The 12,535-nt window shown below is 48.1% G+C and overlaps 3 protein-coding genes across 3 annotated transcripts; 1 reads left to right on the forward strand and 2 right to left on the reverse strand.

The window, feature by feature from the left end:
* Positions 1-1,956: 1,956 nt before the first annotated feature.
* N7529_007648 (RNA-binding ribosome biosynthesis protein MAK21) lies at positions 1,957-5,707 on the reverse strand (the record flags this gene model as incomplete). Its single annotated transcript, XM_057243175.1, has 5 exons — positions 1,957-3,424; positions 3,475-4,162; positions 4,184-4,601; positions 4,656-5,514; positions 5,613-5,707. Coding segments are annotated over 5 exons (3,528 nt in total), but the record flags the coding sequence as incomplete, so codon positions are not given.
* On the forward strand, positions 5,594-8,873 carry N7529_007649 (putative proline--tRNA ligase AIM10; the record flags this gene model as incomplete). The annotated part of the gene is made up of 10 exons (XM_057243176.1): positions 5,594-5,680; positions 5,731-5,809; positions 5,867-5,910; positions 5,961-6,051; positions 6,105-6,184; positions 6,236-6,365; positions 6,421-7,771; positions 7,943-8,093; positions 8,159-8,341; positions 8,400-8,873. 10 exons carry the CDS (start codon positions 5,594-5,596, stop codon positions 8,871-8,873), a joined length of 2,670 nt encoding a protein of 889 aa, XP_057094714.1.
* Positions 8,874-9,969: 1,096 nt separating this feature from the next.
* N7529_007650 (transcriptional regulator family TF) lies at positions 9,970-12,297 on the reverse strand (the record flags this gene model as incomplete). The annotated part of the gene is given in 6 exon segments (XM_057243177.1): positions 9,970-10,362; positions 10,419-10,707; positions 10,771-11,179; positions 11,234-11,270; positions 11,286-11,964; positions 12,023-12,297. Coding segments are annotated over 6 exon segments (2,082 nt in total), but the record flags the coding sequence as incomplete, so codon positions are not given.
* Between the last annotated feature and the right edge of the window lie 238 nt (positions 12,298-12,535).

Below are 12,535 nucleotides of genomic sequence, written 5' to 3' on the forward strand. Positions count from 1 at the left end.
TATGCTATACGTCTGTGGGCCGTGGCGGCCCCGCATGCGGATGGCTGTTGTCGAATGATGGCCCCCTTCTTTCCAGGGAGTGCCCCGGTCGGTATCGGAATCCATGCATACCACGCCCCGAAAACATGGAAGCATAGTTGATCCAGTTCTTTGATTAGAATAATTGAATGGGTTCTGAGTGGTTTTGTTTGGCGCTGTGATTCGAGCGTACATGATATAAGGCGGTGGCGCTGAATGCGACGAAAGAAGGGATCAACCACTTAGAGTGTGTATGGATTTCCTGATCTGGTAATGTAAGCAAACTGCGATTAGAGTTACCAGGATGATACCATTGCTCTCGGATCTTTTGACTAGACCCGTATGAGAATACCTAAGTAGAATATATACTCGTATGCATTGTACAACATCATATCTATATGTATTGTACTCTTTACACGCTGAAAAAAAAAGCAAATGCCCTAGATTATGGCGCCACGTGCTGCTGACTAATCTTGCCTTGGAGCCCTAGAGTGCATCTTCAATTGATCATACCATGAGGAAAAAAGCATAAAGTAGAATAGTGATTCACTCCGTAGAAAGTGGGCGTGGTTACTAGCCCTGAACGCTTGGACGGTCAGTAGGTGTCCCTTGCAAAGGAGTAACTTTGCACAACCAAAAAGCTAAAAATGATATCTGAGACTCACCAATTGAGATAATGATCTTGAAAACTCGGGGCTTGTGTGGTCACGACTATCTTCAAGCTGCACCTGTTAACATCTGCGCCTTCCACAAAACGTCCCCTGATTTGCCATCAGCTCCGTCCCTATGGACACTTATCAAAATACAAAGGATGAATATAACCCGTAGCATGGTGATGATACGATGCTATCGAATTGTTCTGCTTGTCCAAGCTGAATTGTTTCAGTGGCTTTGACGCTGCCTGCCCAGATCTTTCCTTCCATAGCTCTCTCTCTCTCTCTCTCTCTCCCTCTATAGGTATATCTTCTTCCTGGCTTTGAGACGTTCACCAGATATATTCATCATCTATATGTTAAAGTACTACTAAAGTGCCGTGATCATACGGTAATTTGGCCGTATTATGTTACGCATGCTAAAAGATCCTACATGTCTACCGTGATTTTTGTCCATACGTATCTAATACAGCAAATACTCTACTTTTGATTTCTGAGATCTTTCTATAATTTTAGAGTTTGCCTAGGTACTATTAAAGGTGACATATTGCCCTGGAACCGGCAGTTCACTTTGATCATGCTATGAGGCAAAAGAACAATGGAATGACGTAGAGTATTATCGTTCTATCTCTATACTATAACTACACGGGGGAGAGTATAGATGCATCCAGCAAAACACCGAACACCGGTAATCCCTAGGGCGACGTTCTGGACTTTCAGCCCCCATCAGCCGCTCTTGCGTGCGAATCCACAGCGATGGCATCAAAGATCCACACGGCATTGGCGTTCAAGGCGCCGAGCCACACGGAGCTGGCTGAAAGAGCTTATTTAGATGTTTCATTTTACATTATTGTATTTCCACAAAAATGGGTCGCCTTATTGCGCGCGATCTGGAGATTACCTACATCTCGCCACCTTACCGAGAGCCGATTTAACTGTTCGGTGCAGGATGCAGCCTTGCCTTAGTGCAGGGGTTGGGATTCTGTGAAGCCGGAGACGCTATTTTGGTGGACAGGGGTAGGTAGGTCTAGCTGGAAACTCCTACAAAATAAAAACATACGGAGTATGGTTATACTACATGCATTCAGTAGCGCTAAGCAGGGTAGGTAGTTGTATATGGAAGCTTGTATTGGCTGCGCCCACAGACGAAGATAATAGATAGTTATATATGACAATGAAAAAAGAAACATGTGCAGCCCACAACAACTCCAGATGCAAAATAAGAATTTTTGGCCCCCGTGGGGGTGATACAGAATCGAAATCTTCGTCCGGATAGATATACAGATTACATTCCGTCGTCGTCGTCCGCCAGCAAAGCAGCGTAGTCCTCCGCGGAGGCGAAGGTAGGCAGCTGCTTGAGCTTGCGGCGCTTCTTGCTGTTTGACTCGGCCGGGGCAGGGACATCGGCAGGCTCTTCGACCGCGCCGCCGATCTCGATGTCCGAGGGGAGATCCTCGTCGCTGTCGAAGAAGGCCTCGTCGTCTGACACATCCATATCGAAGTCGTCGGAGTCCTCCTCGTCTTCTTTGGAGGGTTTCTTGGCGGTCTTCTTCGACTTGGCTGGGGCGGCCTCTTCCTCGCTGAAGTCGGCCATTTCCTCGTCTTCGTCGGAGGGCACATCGGACTCGTCATTGAAGATGACGCCACCATCGGAATCGTCGTCGCCTTCATCTTCCTCGTCATCATCATCACCGAGCGCGGACTCGAGGTCGGACATGTCCAGGTCGTCGTCGCTCTCATCGGCTTCCAGCTCAGGCCGGGAGTCGACGAGCGCCTTCCAGATCTCGTCTTCGTTGTCGCTGAGGCCTTCATCGCCATCGACAGCATCGACATCCTTGCCCTTCTTGGCACGGGACTTCTCCTTGTCCTTGTTAACACGGGTGAAGTACTCGTGGAAGAAGACATCCTCGGCGGCGACATCCTGGGCCTTCTTCTTCCAGAAAGCGTCAGTGTTGAGCGGCAGCTGGTTCTGGGCCTTCTTGCCGGCCTCCACCAGGCGGTCGACAGTGTCACCACCAGCAAGAGGCTGCATGAGAGAGGCACCGCGAGCACCGGCGCTAGCTTTGGGTGTGCGGTACACGAAGCGGTCGAGGAAGTGGGTGAGAGTGTGCAACGTCAGGTCTGGCTTGCCGCTCATTGGCTTGTGCTCGAGCAAATTCGTAGCGTTGAGAGAGACGGAAGGATGGAAGTGGTTAGTGAACGGCAGCAATTCCCAAAGACAGCTTCGGTCGGCATTGCTGTGCTCGGGGTCGCGCTTGCGAGGATCGTATGCGTTGGCCTGCTTAGGTTTGCTAGCCTCGATAACTGGTGCCTCTTCAACTTGCTCGTCATCCTCATCGGGAACGTCACGGAAGTTCTCCTCTTCATCGTCGTCGAGTTCCTCAGGCTGGTCAACCAGGGCCATCAGGCCTGTGAATGTCTTCTCGAGCTCGCGGATCATGTAGAGGATACCGCAAATGAAAGAGGGTTGGTGCATGCCAAGAACCTGCATAAGGCGCTTAACAAATGCCTTGACTCGTCGGACATTAAGATCGTTCTTGAGAGACTTGTAGAGAAGGTTGAGGTAGAGAGATTGCTTGGAGGAAGTAGCAACGCGAGGATCGAGCAAGGACTCGTACAGAGTGCGGTAGAAACGATCGCCAGACACCTTGTTGGCCACTGTCAGCTGTTGGATCAGCATGAGAGCTTGGATACTGGTGTTGAAGTTTGACGAGTGCGTGATACGGAAGAGGGTGTCAAGGTGCTTTGACATGCTAATCAAGGTTAGTAATTTGCGAGAAGCAATATAGCGTAGGTAACATACCGTTCAGAATCCGAGTCGGTGAAAGGATAAGCACGGTTGACACCGGTCAAGACACCAGAGATCAACTTTTCCCGCATCTCGTCGTCCTGAGCCTGGCCCTTGGCCTCGTCGTCACCCTTGCCCTTAGGTCCCTTTCCAGACTTACCGTGCTTGCCCTTAGGGGCCGGCTTGCCCGGATTGCCCGCAGTCGAGGGCTTAAGAAGAACAAGGAACAAACCGAAGTAGATGTCCAGCAGCTGAGCAGCCACCTTCTCTTCCTTCTGTCTCAGGATAGTTTGATTCAGTGTGATAATAGCGTAGTACTTGGTGTGAGAGCTCTGGCCGGGTCGGAACAGCACCTCTTCCACTGACTTGATGATGATGGGCTTCATCATAGGATGCGACTGCATGAGTTGCAGGAGCAGGTAAGAGGCTCGAGAGGCAATCTTCTTGCCTGGATCTCCAAGCTTGTTGACCAAAAGTCGCAGAAGGTTGGTCTCTTGCTCCGGCTTCTCCTTCAGAAGTTCGTAGACGTAACTGACGGCGCGAGACCGAGAAAATTCGATTTCGTCATTGCACCAAATTTCCAAAATCTTCAAAACCTCGAAGAATTGGTCCTTGACGAAGTTCTCAAAGGCCCAAACAATCAACTGGCTCTTTTGAAGACCACCAGGAAGGGGGTCCTTCTCGTTCCATCGGCCACCGGCACCTTGGAATGCTGCAACCAGACCAGGCTGGTTGGCGAAAGCCTTCAGTCGTCGGTCACTGGGCAACAGAGTACCCTGGGCAAACATATCCTTCAACGACCGCAGGACCTCAACTGCCTGCGCGCGACTGCGTTTCTTTCCGAGGCCAATCAATGTTTCCAGTGCCTTGGTATTGTGCAGAGGTGACTCCTGAACGTTCAGAGTCAAGGCTGAAATCTTATCGCTCAGAGTACCGGAAGCCATGATGGTGGAGTAGAACTTGTGTGACGAAGAAGCGTTCGTTCTTTGGGCCACCGCATATTGCTCGTTCTCTTCCTGGAGAAGATTGTTGGCCAGCTCGTGGACGCGCTCGATAAGGTGGCGCGGCAATGCGTTCATTTGTTTTGTGTTTCCAGCGGAGGGCATGGGGATGTTATACCAATCGGAACGAGGAAGAACTTTCTGTGGGCAAAGGTTAGCAAAGGTATCATAGTTTTAGGGCATGCCACAACTTACCAGGTTCAGAAACTCCTTGGGAACAGTAGCTTCGGACTCCTTTTTCTTAGCAGGGGCTTCTTCAATGTCTGATTCCGCTCCGCTGCTCTCTGCGTTGTCCTCGCTGTCCTCAGCAGCAATTTCATCTTCACTCTCTTCTGGCTCCTCTTCGATTTCCTCGACTTCGTCATCCTCAAGATCCTCGGGCACTACGTGACCGGCAGCTTCCAGCATACTTGCGAGCTGCTTGCGAAGATCATCATCGCCTTTGGCGGTTTCACCTTCGACCTCAGACTCCGAGTCAACACCAGCAAGAAGTTCAAGATCTTCCTCTGTGCCACCCATGGCGAGAATTTCCTGGCGCAGAGTTTCGTCGTCGTTAGTTTTCTTGTGCACCTTGGGCTTTTCCTGGTTGCTCTTTCCATCCTTCTTCTCGTCCCGAGCAATCACCTCGCCATTGCGATCCCGCTTCTTGCCTTGCGCGGAATCCTGGGGTCGGCCGGGCTTGGCGGGAGATTGCTTTCCTTTCTTTGCGAAAGCATCTGTTTTAGGCGCAGGGGGCTGCTTGTTGTCCTTCTTTCCCTTGCCGGTGTTCTGGGTCTGATTCTTCAATCGTTGTTCAATTTTCTGTCGTAGGCCTACAAAGGCGCTTGCGTCCGGCATAACGATCGAATCGAAAGCAGAGGTTGCAGCGGCTGCCTCGGGGGCAGGCTCATTTGCGCCCGAAGAGCGCTTTTTTTCCCCTTTGGCCATGATGTGGTGTGTTTGGGGTTGAATGATGGAGAAAAGAAAATTGAACGGAGAAATCTTTTGCGGCGGGTTATCAGGACGCTCGGACCAACCCGATAAGAAACATCGGAGAAGGGAGACACGGTTTGTTCTACCATTTTATTTTTCGATTTAGCCAGCAGTTCAATTGCGAGATTAACATTGTTTGAAGCTTTGCTGTCTCAATTTCAATGTTCTCTGGGCTCCGACCTGTTCTTGGGCGTATACCCAGGCGACGATTGGCGTTGAGCCTCCGCGTTCAGCAATGCAATCTTCACGTATGTACTTGATTGCGTGAGCTCAATGCTGGATACTGACTTGATTGCAGGTGGACGGCCGAAGCCGTGTGTCAAATTTGTGGATTCCTACAGGTGGAATCACCAAGAAACCGATTGATGGTGAACAGGGTGCGATATATAGAACCCGTTGACATGACCAATCATTGGAAGCTAACAAAGATCTAGAGGATGCCAACGACCTGTTAGTACGAGGCGGTTTCCTTCGACAGGTGAGCAGTCATATCTTATGGATCAACGAATATAATTGACAGACCTGCAGGCATATTCCGGAGTGTTTCATCTACTCCCACTAGGGCTGCGCGTTCAGGATAAGCTAGAGCGTCTGATTGACAAGCATATGGGCTCACTCGGTATGCTACCTCTTTCCCATGATTTTTCAAAATACTGATTTGTACTATTTCAGGCGCATCCAAAGTGTCTTTATCTTCATTGTCATCGCAAGAGCTTTGGGAGCAGTCGGGTAGGCTGACTGAAGGTTCAGAAGTGGGTTGATGCCTCTCATATATTGGAGGCCGTTGCTAATGCTAGATCTAGCTGTTCAAATTTAAAGACAGGAAAGACACTCCATTTCTCCTGGCTCCGACTCACGAAGAGGAAATTACCACCCTCGTGGGCAACCTGACGACATCATACAAGAGTTTGCCCCTTCGGGTATATCAAATTTGTAAGAGTGGAGTATTCTTCCTATCATATCAGCTGACTAACATGCGTTCATCAAGCACGCAAATACAGAGATGAAGCCCGGCCTAGGCAAGGTCTACTTCGTGGGAGAGAGTTCATCATGAAAGATCTCTACACATTTGACTACAGTGTCAGCGAGGCGCTAAAAACTTACGATGCAGTTAAGCGAGCCTACAAGGAGCTTTTTGACGAACTCAAAATCCCGTATTTAGTCGCTGCAGCGGACTCGGGAAATATGGGAGGTTCGTTAAGCCACGAATACCATTTCATCAGTCCCAAGGGCGAGGACGATGTGGTCAGTTGTTCAAATTGTGATCACGTATATAACGAAGAACTTGCGGACGGCAAGACACATAACATCAATGAATTCGAACAATCTGAAACGCCTGGTTTCAACACAGACGATACTGTTGTCGAAGGTGGGTCAACAATCTCAACAGGCATGTGGATGGCCATCTCTCATGATAGCAACACCATCGTACGGGGCTGGCACCCCAAGTTCTCGATGCAGAATGGCGCAACAGAGCCTGTTGAGCGTCATGTTAACTCACATGCTGTCAAGGCCATCGCTACCGCTGCAGGAATTGACCTTGATCTGAGCGTGGAAAAGCCACTCGAGCGATGGGTCAAACACGTGAAGGCAAACAAGTCTTCTACGCACAAGCCGCGTGTATTGGACCTGTACGACTCTCAAGTGCGAGTATACCAGCGCCCACCACTAAGCGACCTTCTTGAAGAAGTCAACTGCACGGCCTCAGACATTGAATATTCCAAGCTGGACCGTTTCCCTGGAACCACGAACAAACTGAGCCTTGTTCGCGTCCATGACGGTGACAAATGCTCGCACTGCGCACACGGATCATTGACTAGCCACTCTGCGGTGGAATTAGGACATACTTTCCACCTCGGAACGCGATATAGTGAAGTCTTGAATGCTTCGGTCTCTGTCAACCCAGCGCTTCTGGATGGATCATCCGACTCAGGTGCTACATCATCCGGCAAGGAAAAAATTGTGCCAATGCAGATGGGATGTCACGGGATTGGCGTCTCGCGTATGATCTCTGCTGTGGCAAACAGACTCGCTGATTCAAAGGGTCTCAACTGGCCCCGTGTCATAGCGCCCTACGAGGTCGTGGTGATCCCAAGCAAGGGGCTAGAGGTTGTTGCTGACCAGGTGTATGACAGCCTTACCGCCGATGCGTCCGCGCCCCTCGATGTTATTCTCGATGACCGGGACAAGGGCATGGGCTGGAAACTTGGCGATGCGGATTTAATTGGATATCTTATCCTCGTGGTCGTCGGCAATGGATGGAAGAAGAAGGAGACCCTGGAAGTGCAGTGCCGTCGTTTGGGCATCAAGGAGGATGTGCCGTTAGATGAACTGCGCACGTTTGTCGGGTCTCTGTTGACGCATCTATGAGCGAACAGAAGCAGAGATATTCAAAACAAATAGCATGTAACTTTAAGCGACCTAGTCGCGTCAAATTGTACAATATCTCATCTCATTGTTCGCTGGGCGCTCTCGGTAAAGAAAGGCATAATTGACATGCTTATATAAAGACTCAGCTCTTATGTATACAACAAGGGACTCTATGCCCTGAAGGAGATAGAGGGAAACCAGCATCCGGGGTCGTCCCCACGCCAACCCACGCCGAACACTCCGGTCCGAATAGTCCGGTTTGTCATATTAGATCTCTTGACTCATTTAAAGGTATAGCCAATTCAATTGTTCTTCTTCTTTTTGAATCACATTCTAGATCTTTTTTTCTATTCCAGAAGGATATCTACTTCCCAATTCTTCCAGACAAGAACTATTTCACCATGGGTCAAACCAACATCCACATCCCCGGTCTCGCTGGTGCCAATGCTTTTACCCGAACTCTCGACAAGGAAGATGTGAATATCTGCGTAACTGTCGAGCAAGCTTTCACAGAAGCAGAGCGATGCTCTAAAGAAAAGGTAAACCGAGGCCAAGTGAACACCAAATGCCGATGCGCCAATCCCTAACACAACCTAGTTTTGCTACCGCCTTGGCGCATGCCCCGAACTATGTTTGGGTCTATTTGTTGAAAACACCGATGGAACGCCAGCCACAATGATTGGGCATGTCATTGCAGTCAGATCGCCTTATACTCGTGTGACCGATGGGTCTATGTCAATGCCGGAGAATTGGCGTTCATTGCCCAATGACGAGCCGGTCTATGTCAATGAGGAGCTGATTGGGAACCACAAGTATGGCGATACTATTGCTATTCATTCCGTCGCTATCTCACCTGATTTTCAAGGCAAGAAGGTTGGGAGGGCTCTCGTGAAGGCTTATACAGAGCATCTTAAGAGTGGTTGCTTTGGAGCCAGCAGGGCTGTGCTGATTGCGCATGATTACTTGGTGAACTTTTATGAAAGTGTTGGATTCAAGAACCAGGGACAAAGCAAGTCCTCTTTCGCAGGGGGTGTTTGGTTTGATATGGTTCGTCCTCCCCTTATTACATGAGTTCATGATGGTTGGACTAATTTCTATATCTCAGGTTTATGATCTTTGAATCTGTCTTTGACGGGGCTCTTTTGAATTCAAGAGAGATAGAACGACCCTCCAGTATCAAGGACCCAATATGTGATAGACTGAAGAATCAAGATAGCATTGGACCCCCAAAATAGACTCATTTGGTTATTCTATCAACTCAAGCAACTCTTTCAAATTTAGTAAAAAGAACATCGAGGTGAATGTCTCTAATTCTATTTAATATGAGCAGCTAGAGCAACAAATTGTGTGAGTTACTACTTGATGTTCCTATATAGCATATAGTGGTGCCTTGACCTTACTGTTATATTGGAAATAGTGAAATTCAGCGTAGCAATGATACTGATTTCTTCTTTCAACGAGAGCATCCATGTCATCTTCTATCTCTCTTGGCTAATTCTTTCTAGTCCTTCAGTCCAATGGCTGGACTATCTAGTCCACTTACGCTGCTGGGATTTTGTTGTTTGATGAACCTTTGGATTTTCCTGGAGAATTCTCACTGTGGTATAGGCGGCTTCAATAAGAGCGAAATTGTCTGTGAGATAAAAAGGAAACAAACAAAAGCAAAAATTTAGAAGGAGGGTTTCAAATCCCATTATGGCTTCTAGGTTCATGGGATCTATGGTTGTTCCCAACGCCCTTGTGTCCAGAAACTTTTGTTCTAGCATAGTTCCGACATCCGTAAAAGTAGAACGAAATAATTCCATCAACCGCTGCTCGAAATCGGCAGTCCAGATATATATCAAACGGTGAATCCCAAGAGGCCACCAATTGCGGAGACTTGGTGCTTGTTCACAGCCATATTGAGCGCCGAACCTTTGATCTGACTCTATTTAGAGCCAGCCATATGAGCGAACTCAGGTTTGTGGTGAATTGCACTTGGTGGGAGGCATAAGCCTGGATCAATCTATACACATGCCATGAGATCACGGCTCCCAAAAATGCATAAACTTTTGGTAGGGACATCACCGCCAATCCTATAAATCTAGTGAGAGCAGCTTCACATGAAATTAGAAAAATGAATTTTAATTTCGGAGAGATTGGGTTATACTAATATAATACCATCGCGCTATATTGGGGGCAGAGCGTGATCTGAAGCCAAAAGCGACGGATGATCCGCAAGATTGTCCCAAAAAACGGTTTCAAAATCGCAAAGATCTTGACTGAAGAACTCAGCCCAATCACCATTCTCTCCTGGATGCGAGAGCTCTTGTGTTGGAGACTGGATTCCTTCGCGGTGAACCGAATCAAGGAACCGTTCAATTGTTTGTGTCGCTTTTGATATCAAGGCATAGTTCGGATCACCGCGTCGCACAATGCTTCCAACCTGAACTTGCGCGACAAGGATACCGAGATTCAATAGTGTTTTGGACCGTGAAGATTTGGCTTCGTTCAGTCTGTGACGTTGCTTCAACATTGAAAGAAGAATGATCCCCGCGGCCGGGAGACCGTAGTGTGAAATCTAGCAGAATTTAGCCTGGGAATTATTGATCTAAAACCCACATTAGGAGAACACACCTTCCACACTTGCGATGTTGATGACATAACGAGCTGATCTCGTAAAAGGACCGTTTCGACAACAAGAGCAAGCATTTGGTCCGAAACATCAAGTATAGATGGATCGGGCTCAGTCAGGGTGTCAAGAAATGACAATTGAAGCAGGAAAAGGACGTGTAGTTGGTCCAAACGCATGCTTGCCAGCATGTCACGCTCGAAGGCGTCACCGGAGCATTCCTTCAGAGAAGTCGACAAACGAAAGTTCAAAGGAAGGTTTGCCCATTGCACTTCAGCCTTTTCGCGGATGGAACTACGTTAAAGCATATGGTAAGAATCTATTGTCAGTCAGAGGTTTGGAAGTAATGCAGCTTACCTGGCTATTTGATTGAAGTTTTCTCGATGTCTATCTCGTAGCAATTCGAGAATATCTTCTTTCAGCGCGGCACACAAGGCAGCCCACCGTATCCCTGCCCTATAACAAAATGGAGTGCCTATCTCCCATTTTACATTTCTATCCCAAGCATTCAGGTTATTAGTGACTAAATCAGATTTTGTGGGATTCAGTGGTAATTGGAAATGGCAAAATCGCTTGCTCATTCGCGGTGGTCGACCAAGGAAGATGGCCACGTTCTTGTCCGCGGAGTATGTTATAGCCCAGGCTGTTTTCCTCAGTTCCGCTAGGAAGCCGGGGATTGGCGGTTTGCTTTTTTCGACATTTTCATGGTAGCCAAGTGCAAACATAGAGGACACGACATCACCAAGTCTGCTCCACGAATGGTAACCTGGGAGATCTGATTAGCGTAAGGTTAAAAGATTCATACATTGCAGATCCTCACTTTGATCCCCATCAACATTGGTATGGACAATAAAATTCTCGTATTGAAAAACAAGCTGGAGGTCATTCAAGCAATCCAATGAGATCGCAATGTCTAACGCAAGATCACTCAGTCTTGTAGCCAACTTCCGAAGCATAAACTGGTCCTTTTCTGTCTTGTATAGAGGCGGGAAAAAGGGTATCGCTATTGTAGCTCGGCTGACTGCAGAGAGAAATATGCCCAGACTTTCCCACCGGAAATTCTGATCGAGGAATTGAGCACAGAAATCCGATATGTCAGATGTTGTTCTAATTTCCAATGGTGCACGCGAATTTTGAGTTAAACGTTGGGCGTACGCCAGGTGCCAGTTATCCTCCTGTGAGAAGGTGGTAAACAGACGTGTCATGTTTTCAGTACACTTCTCGACAAACGGTTCAGCCAGTGACATATTTGCTCCTGTCTCCAACCAGAACATGACAAATTCCTTCATTGTAGTTAAAGGAAATGTGTTTAGAAGTTGCCGGAGAACATCGGCCCCTTGTATCAGCAGGATATTCTCGCCGGCAATCTGTGAATGCATTAGCATCGTCGCGTCTGGCTCAGAGGCATGGGAGTTATGAGGTGCACGATATTCCTCTGGAGAGATTTGGTTGAAAATAGCGACATGGCTGGAGGATCCTAAGAACCCCGGATTTGGATAGGGATTGTTTCTGGGTGCGAAAGATGGCGATGATTGAGCCGGCGATAGCCGACTGCACAGATAGGTTATTACTGCATTGAATACAGTCTTCTCAGCGCTGCATCACATACCTAGGAGATTGCTGAATGGATGGAGTAGAACTCTCTACTCTTCTCCTCTTGAACGGCGTTGTTCGGTAAATGCAGATAGCTGCTCTGTCATTACTTGTACACCGAGTGCATGCCGGTCGCTTATGATCACAGGCGACTTTTGCTTTCCTGCAAGCTTCACATGCAGCCAATCTTGAAGCCATGGTTTCATGTGATGTATGTAGAAGTTGGGTTGCGGAGTCTTCGGAGCGGAGAACAGGAGTCGGGATGTTCGGAGTAACACCGAGCTGTGTTGATCTATACTGTCCCCTTCAATATCAACCTTGGTTATTTGGCGAAGAGCTTGGTTGGCTAATGGATCGATTTAGCCAGGAACTGCAAAGATTAGATTGCATAACAATGCTCACCGTCTTTTGAGTCATGATGGGCAAATTCTTCAGAGCAAAAGCCTAATCTGTCTGTCCAATGACTGACCTTCGGACTGTCATTTGGGTGTCTCTATCATGATATGGAGACTTCTTCGGCTGTTTTCCA

The sequence above is a fragment of the Penicillium soppii genome, assembly GCF_028829465.1.
Source record: "Penicillium soppii strain IBT 18220 chromosome Unknown utg000006l, whole genome shotgun sequence".
NCBI lineage: Eukaryota > Fungi > Ascomycota > Eurotiomycetes > Eurotiales > Aspergillaceae > Penicillium > Penicillium soppii.